The sequence below is a fragment of the Acinonyx jubatus genome, chromosome C2 (assembly GCF_027475565.1).
Source record: "Acinonyx jubatus isolate Ajub_Pintada_27869175 chromosome C2, VMU_Ajub_asm_v1.0, whole genome shotgun sequence".
Lineage (NCBI taxonomy): Eukaryota > Metazoa > Chordata > Mammalia > Carnivora > Felidae > Acinonyx > Acinonyx jubatus.
Window position 1 is genome coordinate 70,038,139 of NC_069384.1, and position 26,656 is coordinate 70,064,794.

Below are 26,656 nucleotides of genomic sequence, written 5' to 3' on the forward strand. Positions count from 1 at the left end.
TGGAGTCTTAGAAAGAGACAGAGATGATGGATGCCCTTTCTGCCCTGCAGCTACAAAGAGTGAATTGTTTTCTATGGCATGATCTAGTTCAAAGACTTTTGTTTCAGTTATACTGAAAACATTCACAAGACATCTTGTTTTCATGTGCAAAATGAAGACTGTGTAAATATTCCTAATTATGACAAGTTGCTCTGTTCTGTTGAATCTAATCTTGGAAGTACAATTTGGAAAATGAGGTCTTATAATTTTCCAGATATCAGAATCTATTACACTGTTCTGTAAAAATAATCTTCAAACCCCAACCTATAATTCTAATTGGTCAATTTATTGATAATTATAATACAAACCATATTAATGTCATAATAGTAATGTTATAAATGAAATTCCAGTATTCTTAAACAATATAAATCCTATTATGACTGATTGCCAAATTGTGATAGTATTACTGCCATTTTTCCTCTTCTTCCACATGCTTGTTAAGGGGGAAAAGCCTAGGTTAGATTTACTTTAAGGAAAATTGATATTTGCTTCATTTAAGTTAACAAAGTATAGCAATAAAACATCTCAGGGAATTATAGCTTCTTGAGATAAAATGTGTAAAAGACCTACCAGTGTCTCTGGTAGACTTGAAGAAGCACACTGTAATAGGAAGGCAAAGGTCTAGAACTCTAGAAACCAAACCAAGAAGGCTTGGTTTCAAAAACCAGCTTATTTGATGTTGACCTCATTTTCCTGAGCTTCAACTATAAAGCACTAAGTGCCTAGCACACACAAGTTACTCAATAAGTGTAATTTCTGTGTCCCCACCACTTTTATAAAATCTTTACAGGGGTGCCTGGGTGGCTCAGTTGGTTAAGCGTCCGACTTTGGCTCAGGTAATGATTTTGTGGTCCATAGTATGAGCCCTGCGTCGGGCTCTGTGCTGACAGCCCAGAACCTGGAGCCTGCTTCGGATTCTGTCTCCCTCTCTCTCTTCCCCTCCCCAGCTTGTACTCTGTCTCTCTCTCAAAAATAAATAAACATTAAAAAAAAAAAGTTAAAAAGAATAAAATTGACAAACCCTAGCAAAACTGAAAAAGAAACCGAGAAAATGCAAATTACCAATATCAGGAATGAAATGGGATCTCACTACAGACCTTACAGACATTAAAACGATAGTAAGATACTACTACAAACTACTCTGTACACATAAATCTAATAACTTAGGTAAAATGGACCAATACTTCAATAAACACAAATTACCACAATTCATCCAATATGAAATAGGTAAATATGAATAGCCCTGTAAATATTAAGGAAGTTGAATTAATACTTAGTACAAAAAAGAAACAAAGATATATTCTTCATGAATATATACAGAAAAATCCATTATAAATATTAGTACATGGAATTCAGCGATATACAGAAATAACTATATACCATGACTAAGTGGGGCTTTTTCCAGCAATAGAAAGCTGGTTTAATATTTGAAAATCAATCAATATAATCCATCATATTAATAACAGATTTAAAAAAAATCACATAATTATATCAACCAAAGCAGGAAAAAACACCTGACAGAAGTCAACATCCATTTGTGATAAAAATTCTCAGAAACACAGAAATAGAGAGGAACTTCAACTTGAAAAGGAGCATCTACAGAACACCTACAACTAACATTATACTTAATGGCGAAAGGTTGAATGTTTCCCCTTCTCATTGCGTTCATGGATTTAAAAAGTCAATAAAGATGTCAATTCTCCTAAAACTGATAACGTAAGTTTAACACAATTCATAGAAAAATCCTACCAAGATTTTTTTGTAGACAAGGTTATTCTGAAATTTATATGAAAGGCAGGAACTAGAACAGCTAAAATGATTTTGAAAAAGAATAAAGTGGGAAGAATACATTTACCCAATTTAAGATATAGTATGGCTACACTAATAAAGGACTGTGAAGTATTAATGGAGTGACAGACACATAGATCAATGGAACAGAATCGAGAACACAGAAATAGACCCATATAAATACACTCAACTGATTCCTTCACAAATGGAAGAAAGCAATTCAATGAAAGAAAGATAACCTTTTCAACAAATGGTGCTGGAACAACTGGACATCCACACACACAAAAAATGAACTTTGACCTAAGTCTCCCATTTTATACAAAAATTAACTAAAAATGGATCCCAGACTAAAAATATAGAACATAAAGCTTTAACATTAAAAAAAAAATACAAGAACGTCTTTGGAATCTAGGGCTTCGCTGAGTTCTTAGACTTGACATTCAAACCATGACTCATAAAAGGACCTATTAATAATTTTGACTTCACCAAAGTTAAAAACTTATGCTCTACAAAAGACCCTATTAAAAGAATAAAAAGAAAAGCAACAGATTAGGAGAAAATGTGTGCAAGCCACATCTCCAACAAAGGACTAGTATCTAGAATATATAAAGAACTCTCAAAAACTCTCAACAGTAAGACAAAAGCAAACAATCCAATTAGAAAATCACCCTAAGACGTGATGAGACACCTCATCCAAGAGGATAGACAGATATCAAATAAGCACATGAAAAGATATTCAGCATCACTAGCCATTAGGGAAATGCATATTAAAACCACATAAGATAATCACTACTATCTTTTGGAGTAACTAAAATAAAAAAAACAGTCACAACACTAAATGCTGACGAGGATGTAGAGAAACTATTATCACTCATACATTGCTGGTAGAATATAATATGACGTAGCCATTCTGGAAAAGAGTTCAGCAGTTTCTACTACAAAACTAAACTTGTCACTACCATATGACCCAGCAATTGCACTCTTGGGCATTTATCCTGGAGAAATGAAGATTTATGTTCACATAAAAACCTGTACACAAATGTTTGCAGCAGCTTTATTCAGAATAGCCCAAAACTGGAAACAACCTTGTTATCCTTCAACATACAAATGTTTAGACACACTGTGGTACATCTGTATCATGGAATTTTATTCAGCCATTAACTTGAGCAAACTACTGATATACACTATAACCTGGATAAATCCAGAAAATTATGTGGGGTGAAAAAAGGCAACACCAAAAGGTTACATACAGCATGAATTGATTTATACATCATTCATGAAATGACAAAATTATAGAAATGAAGAACAGCTTAGTGGTTTCCAGGGGCTTAGGAGGGGCTAAGTGGGAGGGAAGTGTGTACATCTATAAAATGGCAATAGGAATATCCTTGTGGTAATTGAAATGTTCTATATCTGACTGCATCAATGTCAATATCCTGGTTGTGTTGTTATACTATAGTTTTTTCAAGATATTACCCATCAAGAAAACTGGATAAAGTGTACATGGAATCTCTGTACATATTTTTTTACAACTACATGTGATTCTATAATGATCTCAAGATAAAAAGTTAAAAAAATATATTTATAGGGGCACCTGGCTGGCTCAGTCTGTGAAGTCTGAGGCTCTTGGGGTTCTAAGTTTGAGCCCTACATTGGGCACAGAGCTTACATTAAAAACAAAAACAAAAAAGACACACATATATGTGTGTGTGTGTGTGTGTGTGTGTATCCCCAAAACTTGAAGAATGTATTTTTTAAAAGTTTGCTAGGTAATTGTGATATTCATCCAGATTTGAGAACGTACCTTCCATGTTTTTGTATATTGAATCAACAGTTACATTTATGTTTATGAGTGCATTCTCCAAAGAGTAAGAATGATAGAATATGCAAAAATTTTGCAATATACATATTTGTTAATTATAAACTAAACAGAAATGCTTATGATTCTGGATCCCACACCATAGATTCTTTCATACATGATTTAAAACAACAATGTAGTTATTTATTTTGATATTACCATGAAGCACCAGAAATGGCTTTCTATACATTTTTTAAAATTAATTAATTAATTTTTCAATAGAGAGAAAGCACGAGCTGGGGGAGGGGAAGAGAGAGAAGGAGAGAGAGAATCCAAAGCAGGCTCTAAGCTGTCAACACAGAGCCCGATGTGGGGCTCAAACCCACAAACAGTGAGATAATGACCTGTGCTAAAATCAAGAGTTGGATGACCACCTGACTAAGCCACACAGGCACCCCAGTTTTCTATACATTTTTTTTAAGTTTATTTATTTTGAGAGAGAGAGAGAGTGACTACACAATCAGAGGAGAGGTCAGACAGAGAGGGAGAAAGAGAATCCTAAGCAGGCTCTGTGATGTCAGAGCAGCGTTGGGTGTAGGGCTCAATCCCATGAACCTGTGAAATAATGACCTCAGCCGAAATCAAAAGTTGGATGCTCAATCAACTGGGCCACCTAGGTGTCCCTTCCATACATTTTGAAATTGAACTGTTTAGGCCACATTTTCAAAATAGTGACATTTTAGGCTCAGGATAAAGAACAAATCCAAAATAAACTGTGTTATCAAAGATATCATGAGGAAATGCATTCTTACTTTTGTTTCTGCTGGTCAATCCAGAACTTACAGCTCTTTCTTACAAAGTCACAGCCCATTCCTCGGCCCCAGTCTAACTTTTCGGCCATGCTGTAATTAGCCTTATACCAACTGTGGAAATAATTCAAATAAAGCATTTTTTATTATTGTCATTTTAAAAACAATTCCAACAAACCAATTACAAATCTCAGCAATGAACAAACCAAGACCTCAAGACAAAGAACATTTACAAACAAAGCCCTTGGTGCACAGGAACTGCTGCACAGACTCACCATACCATAGGATTGGGAAACTTGTCTTCTGGTGAGGGTACTTTCACATTTGAAAAAAAAAAAAAAAAAAACAAAATCAAAACCAAAATGTGCTGTCACTGTAATTTTCAAAGATGACAGAAGTCACCAAGTAGAAAGAAAGTGGTTAAGGTGTGAGACAGAGAGATCAAGGGCCAAAGAAACAAAAACAGAATGAGAGAAAATACAAGAGAATAAACTTAGGAAGAAATAGGAGAATTATTAGTTGGACAGCCTTTACCTAATCTGATTCAGTTGGTCCTAGTTTCTTCTTCTCTGACCTTGATTTGTGATATTCTATCAATATAGGGTCTGCCTGTGACTAAAAATTACACTATTATGAGACATATGAATACTATGTCTAATACCTTAAAAATGTTCTAATTTCAGAAAAAACAACCCACATCAATTTGATTTCCTGGCAAATTTAATCAAAGGCAAGGAGCCTACTTAACAGTTTTTCTTCTTCCTTCTTTTTTTTTTAAAGTTTATTTATTTTGAGAGAGAGAGAGAGCGAGCGAGCGAGCGAGCAAGAGAGAGTGCTCAGGAGCACAAGCAGGAGAGGTGCAGAGAGAAAGGGGGAGAGAGAATATCCCAAGCAGGCACCATGTCATCAGCACAGAGCTTGGTGTGGGGCCCAAACTCATGAACCATGAGATCATGACCTGAGCCCAGACCAAGAGTCAGATGCTTAAACGACTGAGCCACCCAGGTACCCTTCTTCTTTATTCTATTAAGATTAAACAAGATTAGTTTATAAAAATTATAAAATTATACAAAATAGTTTCTTACATTTGGTATTACATCTCGGCCCTTTAGCATTACTGAAACATTAAATAAAAACACAAGGCGCAAAGGCTGAGGGAATGACAAGAATTATTCCCTCCATCCCAGCCACTTTTCCACAAAATCAAACAGAAGTAGGAATACATGATACGGATCTTCAAATCCTTCTCGTTTTTTCAAAGAACAGAACTGTCTCAGAGAGAAACTAAAGACATGAATACCAAAATGCCTGCAACCTCTGCAGCTATGATGTGACTTATATTAACTAGCTAACTTGGTATCATAGCAGGTCAAGTTGTCCAGATAGTAACAGATGACCCCAGTACTGCACACTAGGAATTATTTTAGCAGTGCCTAGGTTAGGCAGTCCTTCTCCCTCTGGGTAAAATATAAAATAATAAGATTCCCTTGGGAATTACCATATCTAGTATACGTTGAGTACAGAGCATAGCATTGGCCCTATGTTGCTCTAACATCAGCTGGGCACTCCAGCTACATTTCTTGACACCTTCATGATACCTTCTTTGCAGCTCTTTTTAAGCTATGACTGAACAGTTATGAAGCACTTCTTATATGGTAAGCACTTTGTTTAATGATAAGGCTACACCACTGAATAAAAAGACAGTTTTTGTTCTCATGAAGATTATAATCTAGGGGGAAGACAGATATTTTATTTTATTTTTATTTTATTTTATTGAGGGGGAGTGGCAGGGGGAGACAGAGAATCTCAAGCAGGCTCCATGCCCAGTGCAGAGCCTGACATAGGGCTCAATTGCACAACTGCGAGATCATGACCTGAGCTGAAATTAAGAGTTACATGCTTAATTTTTTTTTTAACTTTTATTTATTTTTGAGACAGGGAGAGACAGCATGAACAGGGGAGGGTCAGAGAGAGAGGGAGACACAGAATTTGAAACAGGCTCCAGGCTCTGAGCTGTCAGCACAGAGCCTGACGCGGGGCTCGAACTCACAGACCGCGAGATCATGACCTGAGCTGAAGTTGGATGCTTAACCGACTGAGCTACCCAGGCGCCCCAAGAGTTAGATGCTTAACCAACTGAGCCACCCAGGTGCCCTGGAAGACAGATATTTTTAACAACTTACAACTGGGATGAGTGCCACAGACGTTAAATATAGGGTGCTAATAGCAGCACATTAACAGGGAAATCTAAATTAGTCTGGGAAATCAGGAAAGATTTGCTTCAGGAAGCAACTTTAAGCTAAACCCAAAGGAGGAGCACATGTCAGCTGAGGGAGCAGGGGAAGCACTAGAAACAGTTTCTTAGTGGCAACAGAGGGTTCTGAAATCAATTTACTCTACCTTAACATTTATTTCTCTTTCTTTTAAAATTAACAGAATAGAGGGGCGCTGGATGGCTCAGTCGGTTAAGTGTCCGACTTCAGCTCAGGTCATGATCTCGTGGTCCATGAGTTCAAGCCCCGCTTCGGGCTGTGTGCTGACAGGCCTGGTGCCTGCTTCAGATTCTGTGTCTCCCTCTCTCTGCTCCTCCCCTGCTCACACTCTCTCTCTCAAAACTAAATAAACATTTAAAAAAAAATTAAAATTAACAGAATAGAAAAAAAAAGGATGGTGGTAGTTGGTAGTAGGGTAAATATTGTTCTATCAACTTTGGTTCAGTTTTGTATATAATAGCTAATACCTCAGTTGGCACTTAGAGTATGCCAAACATTAAGTATACTAAGGACTTGACATATATCAACTCATGAAAGCCTCACAAAACTCTATGAGGTAGGTATTGCTTTTCATCCTCATTTTACAGACAAAAGAACTGAGGGAAAGATATAGCAACTGAGTGGCAAAAAATGGGATTTGAATCTAGGGTTCTGGCTTCAATGTCAGTATGCTTTATAAAAGAAATTGAGACACAGTTTATATCCTATAAAATTCACCCTTATAATTTTTGTCATTCAATCTTTTTAGTATATTTGCAGGGTTGTACATCAATTACCACTACAGGCATACATCATTTTATTACATTCCACTTTATTACACTATGCGGATACTGTCATTTTTTTCTTACAAATTAAAGGTTTGTGGCAATTTTGTATTAAGCAAGTCTATGGACACCATGTTTCCAACAGGATTTGCTAACTTCATGTCTTTGCGTCACACTGTTACTCACAATACTTCAAACTTTTCCATTATTATATTTGTAAGTGATCTGTGATCAGTGTTTGATGTTACCGTTGTAATTGTGCCAGACACCACACCCCTATGACAACAATAAATATTGTGTATATTGTGACTGCTCCACCGACTGTTCCCTTTTCCCCTTTTCTCAGGCCTCCCTATTCCCTGAGACACAACATGTGTTAGACAGTTAGTTAGCCAAGTTGTGAATGCAAAGGAAAAGTTCTTGAAGGAAATGAAAAGTGATATTCCAGTGAATACACAAATGATAAAGAAAGTGAAATAGCCTTATTGCTGATAACGGAGAAGGTCTGAGTAGTCTGCACAGAAGATCAAACCAGCCACAACATTCCCTTAAGTCAAAACCTAATCCAGAGCAAGGCCCTAACTCTTCAATTCTGTGAAGGCTGAGAGAGGTGAGGAAGCTGCAGAAGAAAAGCTGGAACTTAGCAGAAGTTGGTTCATGAGGCTTAAGGAAAGAAGCCATCTCCATAACATAAAAGCATTAGATAAAGCAGCAGGTGCCGATACAGAAGCTGTAACGAGTTATCCAGAAGATCTAGTTCAGGTAATTAATGGAAGCAGCTACACTAAACAACAGATTTTCAGTGTAGACTAGACAGCCTTCTACTGGAAGAAGATGCCACCTAGGACTTTCATAGCTAGAAAAGAGAAGCCAATGCCTGGCTTCAAAGGTTCCGAGGACAGGCTGACTCTCTTATTAGGGGCTGATGAAGCTGGTGACCTGAAGTTGAATGGTGAACGAAGTGCTCATTTGCCATTCTGAAAATCCTTGGGCTCTTAAGAATCACACCAAACCTCCTCTGTCCATGCTCTGTAAGCGGAACAACAAAGCCTAGATGACAGCACATCTGTTTGCAACATGGTTTACTGAATATTTTAAGCCCACTGTTGAGATTACTGTCCAGAAAAAAAAGATTCCTTTTAAAATATTACTGCTCATTGTCAATGCACCTGGTCACCCAAGAGCTCTGATGGAAATGGATGAGATTCATGCTGTTTTCATACCTGCTAACACAGCATCCAATCCACAGCCCACAGAGCAAGGAGTAATTTTGACTTTCGAGTCTTATTATATAAGGAATATACCTAACAAGGCTATGGCTGCCATAGATAGTGATTCCTCTGATGGATCTGAGCAAAGTAAGTGAAAACCTTCTGGGAAGGGTTCACCATTCTAGACGCCATTAAGCAAATTTGTGAGTCATGGGAAGAGGTCAAAATAGCAACATCAACAGGAGTTTGGAAGAAGTTGATTCCAACCCTCATGGATGACTTTGAGGGCTCAAGATTCCAGTGCAGGAAGGAACTGCAGATGTGGTAGAAATGGCAAGAGAACCAGAATCAGAAGTGGAGCCTGAATATGGGACTGATTGCTGCAACCTCTTGATAAAACTTGAATGGATGAGAAAGAAGCTGCTTCTTATGCATGAGCAAAGAGAGTGGTTTCCTGAGGTGGAAAGTACTCCTGGTGAAGATGCTGTGAAGATTGTTGAAATGACAGCAAAGGATTTAGAGTATTACCTAAACTTAGTTGAGGAAGAGCAGTGGGGTTTGAGAGAGTTGACTCCAACTTTGAAAGAAGTTCTGTGGGCAAAATGCTATCATACAACATCACATGCTACAGAGAAATCATTTGTGAAAGGAAGAGTCAATTGATGTGGCAAATGTCATTGTTGTCATATTTTAAGAAATTGCTACAGCCACCCCAACCTTTAGCACCCACCACCCTTGTCGGCCAGCAGTCATCAACATCAATGCAAGACCTTCCATGAGCAAAAATGACTAGGACTTGCAGAAAGTTCAGTTCATGATTAGCATATTGGGCAATAAAGCTTTTTGTGTGTATTTGTTTTTTACCAATAATGTATTTTTTTTAACTTTATTCATTTATTTTTGAGTCAAAAAGAGAGAGGGGGAGAGCATGAGTGGGAGAGAGACAGAGAGAGAGAGAGAGAGAGAGAGAGAGAGAGAGAGAGAGAGAATCCTAAGCCAGCTCTGCCAGTGCAGAGCTGGACATGGGGCTTGAACCCACGAACCGTTAAGATCATGACCTGAGCCAAAACTCAGAGTCAGACACTTAACCAATTGAGCCACCCAGGTGCCCCAGCAATAAAGTATTTTTATTTTTATTTATTTATTTTTTTAAGTTTACTTATTTATCTTGAGAAAGAGAGAGCGAGAGAGAAAGAAAGTGTGAGCGGGGTAGGGGCAGAGAGAAAGGGAGAATCCCAAGCAGACTCCGCACCCCTGTGCAGAGCCCAGTGGGGGGGCTTGAACCCATGAACTGTAAGATCATGACCTGAAGCTGAAGTCAGACGCTTAACCAACTGAGCCACCCAGGCACCCCAATAAACTATTTTCAAATTACGGTATGTACATCGTGGGGTACCTGGTTGGCTCAGTGAGTAGAATAGAGTAGAGCATGCACTCTTGATCCTGGGGTGGCAAATTCAAGCCCCATGTTGGGTGTAGAGATAACTTTAAAAAAAACAAAAATGGTATGTACATTGTTTTTATTAGACATAATGCTACTGCACACTTAACAGAGTGTGGTATAGTATAAACATAACTTTTATATGCACTAGGAAACAAAAAAATTCATTTGACTTGCTTTATTGCAGTGGTCTGCAGCCAAACCTGATATTTCTCTAAGGCATACCTATATCTAATTTTAGAACATTTACATCACCCCTCAAAAACTATGTCCCTGAGGCATCTGGATGGCTCAGTTGGTTAAGCGTCCGACTCTCGATTTTGGCTCAGGTCAGGATGGATGTGAGAGGTGGGGGGAGGAAGTTTTCAAGGATGATTCCCAGGTTTCTGGATGGATAAATAAAAAAGTTTTCTACTGAAACAACTTAGTTAATCTACAATGAAGTCTTAAGGATAAAAATTAATTTCCATGTCTTTAACTTTAAATATTGCCAGATATTTAGAAACATCTAGCCCATTTTGTTATTGTGTTGCCCCAGAAAAAGGAAAAGTGCTATACAATTTGCCAGTGCCATGATTTCATTAGTGACTCTCACGCTCCAGAGTGTTTGTGTAACCTATGAGTATCTTTTTTTTTTAATGTATGAAATTTATTGTCAAATTGGTTTCCATACAACACCCAGTGCTCATCCCAAAAGATGCCCTCTTCAATACCCATCACCTACCCTCCTCTCCCTCCCATCCCCCATCAACCCTCAGTTTGTTCTCAGTTTTTAAGAGTCTCTTATGCTTTGGCTCTCTCCCACTCTAACCTCTTTTGTTTTTTTCCTTCCCCTCCCCCATGGGTTTCTGTTAAGTTTCTCAGGATCCACATAAGAGTGAAAACATATGGTATCTGTCTTTCTCTGTATGGCTTATTTCACTTAGCATCACACTCTCCAGTTCCATCCATGTTGCTACAAAGGGCCATATTTCATTCTTTCTCATTGCACGTAGTACTCCATTGTGTATATAAACCACAATTTCTTAATCCATTCATCAGTTGATGGACATGTAGGCTCTTTCCACAATTTCGCTTTTGTTGAGAGTGTTGCTATAAACATTGGGGTACAAGTGCCCCTATGCACCAGTACTCCTGTATCCCTTGGGTAAATTCCTAGCAGTGTTACTGCTGGGTCATAGGGTAGGTCTATTTTTAATTTTTAGAGGAACCTCCACACTGTTTCCCAGAGTGGCTGCACCAGTTTGCATTCCCACCAACAGTGCAAGAGGGTTCCCATTTCTCCACATCCTCTTTAGTATCTATAGTCTCGTGATTTGTTCATTTTGGCAACTCTGACTGGCGTGAGGTGATACCTGAGTGTGGTTTTCATTTGTATTTCTCTGAGGAGGAGCGACGTTGAGCATCTTTTCATGTGCCTGTTGGCCATCTGGATGTCTTCTTTAGAGAAGTGTCTATTCATGTTTTCTGCCCATTTCTTCACTGGGTTATTTGTTTTTCGGGTGTGGAGTTTGGTGAGCTCTTTATAGACTTTGGATACCAGCCCTCTGTCCAATACATCATTTGCAAATATCTTTTCCCATTCCGTTGCTTGCCTTTTAGTTTTGTTGATTGTTTCCTGTGCTGTGCAGAAGCTTTTTATCTTCATGAGTCCCAGTAGTTCATTTTTGCTTTTAATTCCTTGCCTTTGGGGATGTGTCAAGTAAGAAATTGCTACGGCTGAGGTCAGAGAGGTCTTTTCCTGCTTTCTCCTCTAGGGTTTTGATGGTTTCCTGTCTCACATTCAGGTCCTTTATCCATTTTGCATTTATTTTTGTGAATGGTGTAAGAAAGTGGTCTAGTTTCAACCTTCTGAATGTTGCTGTCCAGTTCTCCCAGCACCATTTGTTAAAGAGACTGTCTTTTTTCCATTGGATATTCTTTCCTGCTTTGTCAAAGATTAGTTGGCCATACTTTTGTGGGTCTAGTTCTGGGGTTTCTATTCTATTCCACTGGTCTATGTGTCTGTTTTTGTGCCAATACCATGCTGTCTTGGTGATTACAGTTTTGTAGTAGAGGCTAAAGTCTGGGATTGTGATGCCTCCTGCTTTGGTCTTCTTCTTCAAAATTACTTTGGCCATTCGGGGCCTTTTGTGGTTCCATATAAATTTTAGGATTGCTTGTTCTAGCTTCGAGAAGAATGCTGGTGCAATTTTGATTGGGATTGCATTGAATGTGTAGATAGCTTTGGGTAGTATTGACATTTTGACAATATTTATTCTTCCAACCCATGAGCACGGAATGTTTTTCCATTTCTTTATATCTTCTTCAATTTCCTTCATAAGCTTTCTATAGTTTTCAGCATACAGATCTTTTACATCTTTGGTTAGATTTATTCCTAGGTATTTTATGCTTCTTGGTGCAATTGTGAATGGGATCAGTTTATTTGTCTTTCTGTTGCTTCATTATCAGTGTATAAGAATGCAACTGATTTCTGTACATTGATTTTGCATCCTGCGACTTTGCTGAATTCATGTATCAGTTCTAGCAGACTTTTGGTGGAGTCTATCGGATTTTCCATGTATAATATCATGTCATCTGCAAAAAGTGAAAGCTTGACTTTATCTTGGACAATTTTGATGCCTTCGATTTCCTTTTGTTGTCTGATTGCTGATGCTAGCACTTCCAACACTGTGTTATACAACAGCGGTGAGAGTGGACATCCCTGTCGTGTTCCTGATCTCAGGGGGAAAGCTCAGTTCTTCCCCACTGAGGATGATATTAGCTGAGAGCTTTTCATAAATGGCTTCTATGATGTTTAAGTATGTTCCTTTTATCCCGACTTTCTCGAGGGTTTTTATTAAGAAAGGATGCTGCATTTTGTCAAATGCTTTTTCTGCATCGATTGACAGCATCATATGGTTCTTATCTTTTCTTTTATTAATGTGATGTATCACGTTGATTGATTTGCGAATGTTGAACCAGCCCTGCATCCCAGGAATGAATCCCACTTGATCATGGTGAATAATTCTTTTTATAAGCTGTTGAATTCGATTTGCTAGTATCGTATTGAGAATTTTTGCATCCATATTCATCAGGGATATTGGTCTGTAGTTCTCTTTTTTTACTGGGTCTCTGTCTGGTTTAGGAATCAAAGTAATACTGGCTTCATAGAATGAGTCTGGAAGTTTTCCTTCCCTTTCTATTTTTTGGAATAGCTTGAGAAGGATAGGTATTATCTCTGCTTTAAACGTCTGGTAGAACTCCCCTGGGAAGCCATCTGGTCCTGGACTCTTATTTGTTGGGAGATTTTTGATAACTGATTCAACTTCTTCGCTGGTTATGGGCCTGTTCAAGCTTCCTATTTCCTCCTGATTGAGTTTTGGAAGTGTGTGGGTGTTTAGGAATTTGTCCATTTCTTCCAGGTTTTCCAGTTTGTTGGCATATAGTTTTTCATAGTATTCCCTGATAATTGCTTGTATTTCTGAGTGATTGGTTGTAATAATTCCATTTTCATTCATGATTTTATCTATTTGGGTCATCTCCCTTTTCTTTTTGAGAAGCCTGGCTAGAGGTTTATCAATTTTGTTTATTTTTTCAAAAAACCAACTCTTGGTTTCATTGATCTGCTCTGCAGTTTTTTTAGATTCTATATTGTTTATTTCTGCTCTGATCTTTATTATTTCCCTTCTTCTGCTGGGTTTTGGGTGTCTTTGCTGCTCTGCTTCTATTTCCTTTAGGTGTGCTGTTAGATTTTGTATTTGGGATTTTTCTTGTTTCTTGAGATAGGCCTGGATTGCAGTGTATTTTCCTCTCAGGACTGCCTTCGCTGCATCCGAAAGCATTTGGATTATTGTATTTTCATTTTCGTTTGTTTCCATATATTTTTTAATTTCTTCTCTAATTGCCTGGTTGACCCATTCATTCTTTAGTAGGATGTTCTTTAACCTCCATGTTTTTGGAGGTTTTCCAGACTTTTTCCTGTGGTTGATTTCAAGCTTCATAGCATTGTGGTCTGAAAGTATGCATGGTATGATCTCAATTCTTGTATACTCATGAAGGGCTGTTTTGTGACCCAGTATGTGATCTATCTTGGAGAATGTTCCATGTGCACTCGAGAAGAAAGTATATTCTGTTGCTTTGGGATGCAGAGTTCTAAATATATGTCAAGTCCATCTGATCCAATGTATCATTCAGGGCCATTGTTTCTTTACTGACCATGTGTCTAGATGATCTATCCATTGTTGTAAGTGGGGTGTTACAGTCCCCTGCAATTACCACATTCTTATCAATAAGGTTGCTTATGTTTGTGAGTAATTGTTTTATATATTTGGGGACTCCTGTATTCGGCACACAGACATTTATAATTGTTAGCTTTTCCTGATGGATAGACCCTGTAATTATTATATAATGCCCTTCTTCATCTCTTGTTACAGCCTTTAATTTAAAGTCTAGTTTGTCTGATATAAGTATGGCTACTCCAGCTCTCTTTTGACTTCCAGTAGCATGAAAGATAGTTCTCCATCCCCTCACTTTCAATCTGAAGGTGTCCTCAGGTCTGAAATGAGTCTCTTGTAGACAGCATATAGTTGGGTCTTGTTTTTTTATCCATTCTGATACCCTATGTCTTTTGGTTGGCGCATTTAGTCCATTTACATTCAGTGTGATGTCTGTAGGTTTCATGCTTGTAGCGATGTCTCTGGTACTTTGTCTCACAGGATCCCCCTTAGGATCTCTTGTAGGGCTGGTTTAGTGGTGATGAATTCCTTCAATTTTTGTTTGTTTGGAAAGACCTTTATCTCTCCTTCTATTCTAAATGACAGATTTGCTGGATAGACGATTCTTGGCTGCATATTTTTTATCACATTGAAGATTTCTTGCCATTCCTTTCTGGTCTGCCAAGTTTCAGTAGAGAGATCCATCATGAGTCTTATCGGTCTCCCTTTGTATGTTAGAGCACATTTATCCCTAGCTGCTTTCAGAATTTTCCTTGTATTTTGCCAGTTTCACTATGATATGTCGTGCAGAAGGTTGATTCAAGTTACGTCTGGAGGGAATTCTCTGTGCCTCTTGGATTTCAATGCCTTTTTCCTTCCCCAGATCAGAGAAGTTCTCAGCTATTATTTCTTCAAGTACACCTTCAGCACCTTTCCCTCTCTCTTCCTCCTCTGGAATACCAATTATACGTAGATTATTTCTCTTTAGTGCATCACTTAGTTCTCTAATTTTCCCCTCATACTCTTGGATTTTTTTTATCTCTCTTTTTCTCAGCTTCTTCTTTTTCCATAATTTTATCTTCTAGTTCACCTATTCTCTCCTCTGCCTCTTCAATCCAAGCTTGGTCATCTCCGTTTTATTTTGCAGCTCATTAATAGCATTTTTTAGCTCCTCCTGGCTGTTCCTTAGTCCCTTGGTCTCTGTAGCAATAGATTTTCTGCTGTTTATACTGTTTTCAAGCCCAGCGATTAATTTTATGACTATTATTCTAAATTCACTTTGTTATATTGTTTAAATCATTTTTGATCAGTTCGTTAGCTGTCGTTATTTCCTGAGGTTTTTTTGAGGGGAATTCTTCCGTTTCATCATTTTGGATAGTCCCTGGAGGGGTGCGGAACTGCGGGGCACTTCCCCTGTGCTGTCTTGAATAACTTGCGTTGGTGGGCGGGGCCGCAGTCAGACCTGATGTCTGCCAACAGCCCACCGCTGGGGCCACAGTCAGACTGGTGTGTATCTCTCTTCCCTTCTCCTAGGGGTGGGATTCACTGTGGGGTGGCGTGGCCCCTCTGGGCTACTTGCACACTGCCAGGCTTGTGGTGCTGGGGATCTGGCGTATTAGCTGGGGTGGATCGGCAAGGTACACAGGGGTGGGAGGGGCAGGCTCAGCTCGCTTTTCCTTCCGTGATCCGCTTCGGGAAGGGCCCTGTGGCACCAGGAGGGAGTCAGACCTGCCACCGGAGGGATGGATCCTCAGAAGCACAACGCTGGGTGTTTGCGTGGTGCAAGCAAGTTCCCTGACAGGAACTGATTCCCTTTGGGATTTTGGATGGAGGATGGGCGAGGGAGATGGCACTGGCGAGCGCCTTTGTTCCCCGCCACACTGTGCTCTGTCATCCAGGGCTCAAAAACTCTCCCTCCCGTTGTCCTCCAGCCTTCCGGCTCTCCACGCAGAGCTGTTAACTTATAATCTTCCAGATGTTAAGTCCCGCTTGCTGTCAGAACACACTCCCTCCGGCCCCTCCGCTTTTGCCAGCCATACTTGGGGGCTCTGCTTTGCCGGCGGGCTGCCCCTCCGCCCTGGCTCCCTCCTGCCAGTCCGTGTAGCGTGCACCACCTCTCTGCCCTTCCTACCCTCTTCCGTGGGCCTCTCATCTAATCTTGGCTCCGGAGAATCCGTTCTGCTAGTCTTCTGGTGGTTTTCTGGGTTATTTAGGCAGGTGTGGGTGGAATCTAAGTGATCCGCAGGACGCGGTGAGCCCAACGTCCTCCTACTCCGCCATCTTCCCCTCACTGCAACCTATGAGTATCTTAATGAAATTAGCATGTTTTATAAAAGGGCTATAAATTGTTAAACAGAGAAACAGGACCACTTTTGCTGGCCATTGCTTGCTCAAGGATAAATGGGAAAGAGTTATAATGGTACTAAAAGAAATCCAGTCTTTTTTTTTTTTTTTTTTCCAAAATATGAATTTCCCAACTTGGCCTACTAAAAGCTAAGAGAAACACCAATAACCTAGCAGCAATGAACACAGTGCCTAGGTTGTGGTTTCTAAAAGCTATTCCCCATTAAATGGAACTAGTGCTCCTTGGAAGATTAGCTGATGCCCAAATCTAGGATAGGGTGTATGCTTATTAGCCTGGCACATCCTGCTATACAGAAAAAAGGAAGTAAGGAAGGAAGCTATCAAAAAGCAATGAGACTTGGGGCACCTGGGTGGCTCAGTTGGTTAAGTGTTCAACTCTTGATTTCGGCTCAGGTCATAATCTCATGGGTCATGCAGGAATTGAGCCCCATGTCAGGCTCTGTGCTATTAGCATGTAGCCTGCTTGGGATTCTCTTTCTCTCACTCTGCCCCTCCCTCATTTTGCTCTTTCTCACAATAAATAAAAATAAAACATAAAAAACAAAAAACCAACTAATGAATCTTGCCAAAAGGACTCAGGAACCCACAGAGACAAAGACTCCAACTGGAGTCATTTAAAAACAGTATTCCAAGGCACCTGGGTGGCTGAGTGGGTTGAGTGTCTGACTGTTGATTTCAGCTCAAGTCATGATCTCATACAGTTCAATAGTTTGAGTCACAGTGGGGCTCTGCACTGACAGCATGAAGCCTGCTTGTGATTCTTTCTCTCCCTCTCTCTCTCTCTGCCCCTCCTGTACCCTTGTACATGTGCTATCTCAAAATAAATAAACTTAAAAAAAAAAGATTTTCTCTCTCCCCCTCTGCCCCTCCCCTGCTTGTGTGCACACATGCACACATGTGCTCTCTAATTAAAATTTTAAAATAGGAGCACCTGGGTGGCTCAGTTGGTTAAGGATCCGACTTTTGCTCAGGTTATGATCTCTCGGTTTGTGAGTTAGAGGCCCACATCAGGCTCTGTGCTGACAGCTCAGAGTCTGGAGCCTGCTTCAGACTCTGTCTCCCTCTCTCTCTGCCCCTCTCCTACTCATGCTCTGTCTCTCTCTCTCTCTCTCGAATAAACAAAAAATAATAAAAATAAAATAAAAAATAAAATAAAATACAGTATTCTACGGCTTTACCAGAAATTTCTACTGCTTTTTTTTTTTTTTAAGTTTATTTATCTATTTTGAGAGAGAGAGAGAGAGGGAGGGAGGGAGAGTGTGTTTTTGGGCATGTGCCTGTGTGAGTTGTGTCCATGAACAGGGGAGGGGCAGAGAGAAAGGATCCCAAGCAAGCTCCACACTCAGCAGGGAGCCCAACGAGGAACTCCCTGAGAAGGACTCGATCCCACCACCCTGGGATCATGACCTGAGCTGAAATCAAGGGTTGGACGCTCAACTGACTGAGCTACTCAGGTGCCCTAGAAAGTTCTACTGCTTTAAATAAAAAACCAGGATTCTCGGGGTGCCTGGATGGCTCAGTCGATTAGGTGTCTGACTCTTGATTTCAGCTCAGGTCATGATCTCATGGTTTGTCGGATTGAGCCCCACGTCGGGCTCTGCTCTGACAACACCGAACCTGCCTGAGATTCTTTCTCACCCTCTCCCTTTGCCCCTTCCCAACTCTCACACATGCACTTGTGTGCTCTCTCTCAAAATAAAGTTTAAAAACTAAGAATCTATACATTATCAATTTCATTTATAATTTTAAAAACTTGTTCAGATTAGTCTTTCCTTTATATTAGCATGGCCTCTACGTATTAGAAATAAATCTCATAATGCCTGGAATTTTGTTCTATTCGTTACTATACCTCAGGGCCCCATTTATTGAATGAATGAATGGAATTGCTATAGGTAATGAGAGCTAAATAAAATTCAAAGACTATTTTATTTTACTTCAATGTAAAATGTATTTTCTTAAGCTAATATTAATGTCATATAACATTCTTAGAGCTGTCTTACCCAGTGTCCTCCATTAATGCCAGAGTGATTCGAGAGAAGACTCGGTTCTGGGTGTGAGAACCAGTCATTGCTTCATTCTGAAAATCAAAAGATTTTAAATTAGAAGGCCAGATGTCTTGAAACTCCCAATAATTTCCATGATTACTCTGACGTATATGTAAAATGTCTCAATGTGAGAGGCTCACTTATTCACTTCAAGTAGTGAAATAAATAAGCCTTCCTTAATTAATTTATGTATCTATGTATCTATCTACCTATCTATCATGACAAGACTAAAGCTTAAAGCAAAATCTGCTTTCTGCCTGAAATGACTATATTATGTACAATTTCCCAGAAATGGCAGACAACCAGCATTTAGAACTCTGATGAATATGAAAATAACTATACATAAGCAGAAATGCTGTAAAAATATTATAATATCTAGACAAAGTAAAGTGAGTGGTTGAGACAGATGCCCACAGAATATTAGAGGGGGTGAATATTGACCTGAATTTAATTAAAAAAAAAAAAAAAAACGCTTTTATAACCTTCAACCTTATGATCACAGAAATACACATCAATATATAAAACAAGTATCACAGAATCATAGGATCAAAGAAGTTGCACGAGGGACCTAAAATGCCATCAAAGTCTACTGTCTACCCAGTGTTTTAATTCATATCATGTAATTCCTACAGCAGCTCTGATTATTCTTCAAATCCTTATGTTGAATACTGGATGGTCACCTCAAGTACTTTAATATCACTAAAAAAAATAGTTCAAGGATACAAAGTTGATTTCAGAGAAAGGCAACCATTAATGAAATTAATACTCTCATGTTTCTACTGCAAAAATAAATAAATTTTCATATCTGGTCAATCTACAGTTTTCTTAAGAGAATCACTTGGGAAAATTGCTTAAGGAAAATAAAAGAACTAAAAGTCCCATGGGAGAAACAAGTGTAATGTGTCTTCCATAAGTTTCCATCACTATTATTTTGTGGTCACCTGGATAAGAATGGTCAGCAGAAGCATTAATTTCACTCCTTTGTAATTTTGCTAACTTGTATATAAGCTTAAAAATACACACACACACACACACACACACACACACAGACACTCTCTCTCTCTCTCTCTGAGCTAGAAATTCCATTTCCAGGGATTTATCTTTCTCTTTTTTAAAAATTTTTTTAATGTTTATTTTTGGGACAGAGAGAGACAGAGCACGAGCAAGCGAGGGGCAGACAGGGAGGGAGTCACAGAATCTGAAGCAGGCTCCAGCCTCTGAGCTGTCAGCACAGAGCCCGACATGGGGCTCAAACTCATGAACTACACGATCATGACCTGAGCCAAGGTTGGACGCTTAACAAACTGAGTCACCCAGGCACCCCTATCTTTTCTATTTCTATGTAAATACATCTGACCTTGAGTTAACTTCCTAGTTCTGCTCTCCTGGAAACCTAAAAAAGGTGGAATGTCAACTGTGTCACCAGGCAACAGTGGTGTGATGCCTCAGGACATCACAGTAAATGATGGACTTGGTAAATGAACATGAATACTTGTTGGTAAGCCATAGCTTGGAACATCCCCATGTGCACAGATTCTTATGGGGATGTCACTTACAGAGATCTAGAAGTTATGTCTATGGAACTGTTAAAAATAAATATATTAGTCTTTATTTGAGACATAGTACTTCTAAGCCAGGCTGGTTCTTACACCCCCCCTCGTATGGCCTTCTGCTCCTATATTTGAGCTGGAGTGCAGAGGGAGAGAGGCATGAATGACAGCCCCTAGACTGTTGTGTGGAGCACGAAAAAAATGCCTGACTTCTACCATGCTGGCATGCTGTGTCTTGTATCTTTCCAAGTAAATGTTTTTTCAATGATGCTTGTTAGGTCTTGTGAGTTTGAAGGCATGTTTAGTTGAACCTAAGAATACCCACTGAAATGCCACTCCTGAAAGATATCACAGATATAAATAAAGTGCTCATCACAACATTTTTAAAATAATAAATTTTAAAGTGGCTGGCTGGCTCATGGTAGAATGTGTGACTCTTGATCTGGGCATTATAAGTTCAAGCCCCACATTGGATGCAGAGATCACTTAAAAATAAAATCTTAAGACATAAATAAAATAAAAAATTTAAAACACAGTTGTTCATTAACACAGGACTGTTGTTACATTCATATAACGAATCATGTTGGTTTATAATGACTTATCCCTGGATTTTAATATTTTGTGCAATGGAGCAACAGCAGCTAAATATAAAGTACACTAAGACAGCTGAAGATAGCAACAGAGGAATGCTGTGCATGATACCCATTTAGTCCATGTTCTTCTACTTGGTTCAATATGGCCAGAGGCTCTTAGAAGTGCTTATTGCATGATTCTAATTTTGTACATTTTGCTCTTGTCCCCATTACTCAATTTAGTCTGTGTTCCAACTACCATTGCTTTTTGTTGTTGTTTAAGGTAAAGAAATATTAGAGTAAATAAAGGAGTTTATTTACTGGAAATATGTTTAAAATTGAGCTAGCACTTTATTGTGACTTACTGCTTTTGTTAGTGGCATGGTATTTGTTTCTCCCATGAGTCTTATTTTTAGTGTTCAATTTTGAAGAGGCTTTTTAGGAAAGCATACACTGCATTACATCAGGAGCACCTGTACTGCTTGGAAAAATGTCTAAGATATATTATGAAGTGGAAAATTGTTCATTAACATATGAATTCATTTAATGAAAAACCTGTGTGTTAGTGTGTGCATCTCTACATATACATAACATTCCTTGAAGCATATACAAAAAACTTAAATAGCGATTACATCTAGGGGCACCTGGGTGGCTCAACTGGTTGAGCATCAGACTTCAGCTCAGGTCATGATCTTGTGGTTCATGAGTTCAAGCCCTACATCAGGCTCGCTGCTGTCAGTGCAGAGCCTGCTTTGGATCCTCTATCTCCCTCTCTCTGCCCCTCTTTCACCTGTACGATCTCAAAAATAAATAAACATTAAAAAAAAAATAGTGATTACATCTAAAAAGCGGGTCTGGAGAGCTGAAGGGGAAAAGAAACTTTAAGTTACCAAATGTTTTTAGGTTTACATAGAGTTCACTTAATGAAAAAGAAAGGGAAGTTGAAAAGAGGGGGAGGATTTATTTTAGTGGCTGCCTATCAAACACTGGAGTTTTAAAAAGAGGCAAGGAGTTAACCAAACAAAACAAAAACAACCCAAGGAGGTCAGTTAACATTCATTCTAGCTCACTACTGATTGGATCTTATTAATGAGAAACTGCTTGTTAAGAGAAAAAAGGGGCAACTGGGGGGCTCAGTCAGTTAAGTCACCTGATTTTGGCTCAGTTCATGATCTCACAGTTTGTGATATCTGGCCCCAAGATGGGCTCTGTGCTGACAGTGCAGAGCCTGCTTGGAATTCTCTCTCTCCCTCTCTCTCTGTACCACCCCAGGTTGCATGTGCACACTCTCTCTCTTTCTCAAAAATAAAACATAAACATAAAAAAATTACTTTTATTAAAAAAGAATTTCTTTCATTAAAGAAAAAATGCCTAGTAAAATTTTAAAATAAACTGACCTCTAATAACCGCTTTTCCCAATGGTTGAGCTCAGTGCCCATGCCACCTTGATTTTCGAGTTCCATTCCCTCCAGAATTGGACAGTTAAAATGTTTTCGCGCTTCATCCTAAGAATCAGAAAAAAAAATAATAAACCCTACAAAAGTACGATATAATAACGGCAGAGTCTATAACATAGATATGGTAAAGTAGCCATTAAAGAATTACTTTGGTGAGAAGTGAAAACATCTTTTAAAAATATGGTTTTTAATGTAATTAAATATATTTTGATACTATTACATTCCTCTGCTAGTAAATTCTCTTAACATTTTTTCCTCTATTTGAAGATTTTGTCACATATATTTCAAAAAAACTATAGACTAACACGATTGCCATTTATAACTATTATGTCAACAATGTTTTCAATGAAGGGATCAACTGCTCTTAGTATAGATATAGTCTTGGAAGAAAAGTAAGTTCTTCATTAAAATACAATTTTGCTCATTTGGTTTTTCCTGTCCTTTAGTTAGAAATTTCCAGTGACAGGAGGGGTGCCCTGAGTGGCTCAGTCGGTTGGGTGTCCGACTTTGGCTCAGGTCATCACCTCTCCATTCGTGAGTTCGAGCCCCACATCAGGCTCTGTGCTGACAGCTGAGAGCCTGGAACCTGCTTTGGAGGTGCCCCTGCCCCACTCACACTCTGTCTCTCAAAAATGAATAAACGCTCAAAAAAAAAATTTTTTTTTTAAGAAATTTTCAATGATAGGAAATATCCCAAGAACAGTGCAAAAATCCACAAGGCAGGGCACCTGGCTGGCTCAGTCAGTACAGCATGCAACTTTTGATCCTAGGATTGCAAATTTGAGCCCTATGCTGGGGGTAGAGTTTATTTAAAAAATAAGAGGGTGGAATGGTTAATTTTATTAATTAAATGGTTAATTTAATAATAATTAAATGGTAAATTAGTTAGTGGTTAATTTTATTAACCATTGGCTTGGCTAGGCCACAGTGCCCAGATATTTGATCAAACATTATTCTGAATGTTTCAGTAAGGGTGTTTTGGGGTGAGATTAATAATTAAATTAGTAGACTTGAAGTAAAGCAGATTACCCTCCATAATACAGACAGGCCTCATCCAATCAGTTGAAGGCCTTAATAGAACAAAGACTGACTTTTCCTGAGCAAGAAGGAATTCTGCCAGCTTATTGCCTTTGGACTCAAAATGCAACTCTTCCCTGAGTGTCCAGCCTGCTAGCCTACTCCATCAGAGTTTGGAATCTCCAAACCTCCAATTGCACGAGCCATATCTTTCAAATAAATTTTCTTCTCTCTCTCTCATTTCTAGCCCTATTTCTTGGGCAACACATTTTGTTGGCTCTATTTCTTTGGATAACCTTGACTAATATGGACTAGTATTGAAATGATCAGCAATTATACAAATAGCACCAGTCATCCTAAGAGGTATCATAGTAGAGGGACATTGGCTTAAAGCAGCAAGTAGAATGGAGCCATGAGAGTTATTGACAAATTTCCATTTCTTCAGATTTCTCTTGGCTTGTAGCTTTTCTGTACTGCCTTTATATTAGTTTCCTTATTATAGGCTCTGAAATTTACTTTTAAGTTCTTCAGCAATAATGATTAGTAGAGAAAAGACCATAAGAAATGAAAAGAGTAGATGGTTCATGAAACATGAAGAAGTTGGGTAATACATACGACAACACGAGGTGTTACTAGAAGATACACAGTGTGAGGAACTATCTTATTATCTCGAACATTCCATAATCTCTCCACCTTTCGAACTACTTTATCACTCCATTGATATAATCCAAGACTGCAATTAAAGAATAAAAGACAGTCATTTTGCAAATTCATCACAGCTTTAAATAGTGAAAGTATTTATGAACATCAATATACAATTAAGATATTTGAGTTTACTATATACCAAATACTGCAACATACATGACAACATTTTCTAATCTTTTCAACAACCTGATGAGATTATCATCAATATTGTGCAGATAGAGATGGAAGGGTAGAGAGAGGAAGTAACTTCTCAAGTTCACAAAGCTAATACTTTGCTCAGATGATGATGAATTACTCCCTTTTAACACAAATTTTGGATAAAACAAAAGCAAGTCCAGAGACATATCCAAGCACATAAGGAAACTTAATAACAACAAAAAATGGCATTTAAAAAAATGGCATTTTAATTTAGTGGGAAAGTACAATTTATTTATTAACTGTGATTCAACACTGGTTATCCATCTAGAAAAAAAGTTAAATCCCTATTTCATCCCATATACAGAAATAAATTCCGAGAAGATGTCAGCAAAGATGGCAGACCTCTGAAAATTCTCTGTTCTTGAAAGCAGTGAGAAAAGTGGCAAAACGCCTTATCAACTTTTCAGAACTTTGGAAATTAACAAAGGCTTTCAGCAATCCAGGAAGTATTAAACGAAAAAAAAGGATAGGAGTGCCTGGGAGGCTCAGTCAGTCAAGCGTCCAACTCTTGATTTCAGCTCAAGTCATGATCATGAGATCGAGCCCCTCACTGCTAGTGTGGAGCCTGCTTGGGATTCTCTCTCTCCCTCTCTCTCTCTGCCCCTCCCCTGCTCTTGCATACACACTTGCTCTCAAAGTAAACAACAAAAAAAATTGTTTAAAAAATAGATAAATCTCAGTAAGAACTGCAAGCTTTGTGGCATTTTCCCATGCCTTGCCAGCCCTGAAAACTAACAGCCCGCAATCACAGTAAAAACCAGCAAACCTGGCAGCCACTATAGAGGTGGTAGAATGGGGGTGACTGGAAGAACACATTAAAAACAGTCCCCATAATCCAACTCTATCTACAAGAAACACAGTTCAGACTCAAGGACACAAATAGGTTGAATGTAAAAGAATTAAACAGATAATACCATGCAAACAGTACTCAAATGAGAGCTGGAACGACTACACCAGTATCAGACAAAATAGACCTTAAAACAAAAGTTGTTAGTAGAAATAAAGAGGGAAGTTCTATAATGATGAAAAGGTCAATCCACCCAGAAGATATAATAGTTATAAACATATATATACCTCACAAAAGAACCCCAAAATACATGAAGCAAAAATAAATTCCAAGTGAATAAAAGCTATGAATGTAAAAAATTGAAATAATTTACTAGAAGACAGGAGAATATTTTTATAATCATTGGAGGGCAGGAATTTCTCAAGCAACAGAAGAAAAAAATAGATGAATTTAATGATATAAAAATTTTAAATTTTTCTATGAAAAAAATATTATAATGAAATAAGATAACTAAGTGGGACAAATATTTGCAACAAACATGAAAAAGGATTACTATCCCCCAATTATAAAGTTCTCTTACAAAATCACTAGAAAAGGAAAAATAACCCAGGACTGGACAAAAGACATAAATAGGCTGTATACAAGTACAGAGGAAATTCAAATGGCTGAAACCTCAGTAGTAGTCCTAGAAGTATAAGATACCATCTTTTACTCTCAGATTGGCCTTAAAAAAAAAAAAATCTATAATATCCACTACTGGTAAGCATTTATATATCATTGGTGGGATATAATGACATCATTTATAATGGACATTAATTTTGATTTTTCCCCATAATCCATATCATTTTTTTCTGGCTTTTTTTCCCCCTAGATTACCTCAATCATCAACCCTATGAATCTCTCATTTTCACCAATAAAACAGAATAGAAAGAGGCTATATTTTCCCACTATTATTTTATGGAAATTTTAAACATACAAAATGTTGACAAAACTGCAAAGAGCACAGCTGCAGATCTAATAATCTTCACTTCGATTCTACAATTAACATTTTGTTTTATTTGTGTGTGTGTGTGTGTGTGTATGTTGCCATATATCTGTTCATCTATCTATGCCTTGAAGATGCTATTTTTAATTCTTTTGATCTTTCTCCATAGCAAAGTAATGTTTAAACATCCATAGTGATCAAAGCCAGCAAGAAAACAGCTTTTACCTTATTAATAACTCCAAATATTCTCTTCATCATCTACATTTCAAGACAAATAGTTTCTCCAAATAAATAGGTTAGGGACAAATCCAACTCTTCATGTGTCTATCAACTGAATTTCCTATCATTCTATTATCTCCATTCATACTGTAAGATTTCCTGCTTTTGAGGAATATCCTGAATACAAGAAAGTACTGCAAATTATGAGCTTAACAATAGTTCTTTTTAAATATTTATTTATTTACTGAGGGGGAGGAGGGGAAGAGAGAGGGAGAGGGAGGGAGGGGGAGAGAGCAGGACCATGAGTGGGGAAGGAAGAGAGAGGGAGAGAGAATCCCAAGCAGGTCCCACACTCAGCACAGAGCCCAACATGGGGCTCACTCTCACAACTGTGAGATCATGACCTCAGCTGAAATCAAGAGTTGGACGCTTAACCCA

At 38.4% G+C, this 26,656-nt stretch overlaps 1 protein-coding gene across 16 annotated transcripts in view; it reads right to left on the reverse strand.

Annotated features, from left to right (window-relative positions):
* Positions 1–26,656, reverse strand: part of LMLN (leishmanolysin like peptidase) — a 137,782-nt gene that overhangs the window by 81,023 nt on the left and 30,103 nt on the right. For 14 of the 16 annotated variants that reach the window (XR_008297715.1, XR_008297718.1, XR_008297714.1 and 11 more), the window contains exons 9-12: positions 23,940–24,057; positions 22,248–22,355; positions 18,684–18,760; positions 4,438–4,548 (exon numbers count right to left, since the gene is read on the reverse strand). Coding sequence is in view for 7 of the 16 variants with exons in the window: in XM_053220976.1 (XP_053076951.1) it covers positions 4,438–4,548; positions 18,684–18,760; positions 22,248–22,355; positions 23,940–24,057 (414 nt within the window). In the remaining 9 variants the exon portion in view is untranslated. The remainder of the gene's footprint in view (positions 1–4,437; positions 4,549–18,683; positions 18,761–22,247; positions 22,356–23,939; positions 24,058–26,656) is intronic. The other 2 variants (XR_008297716.1, XR_008297717.1) reach the window with 1 other exon arrangement.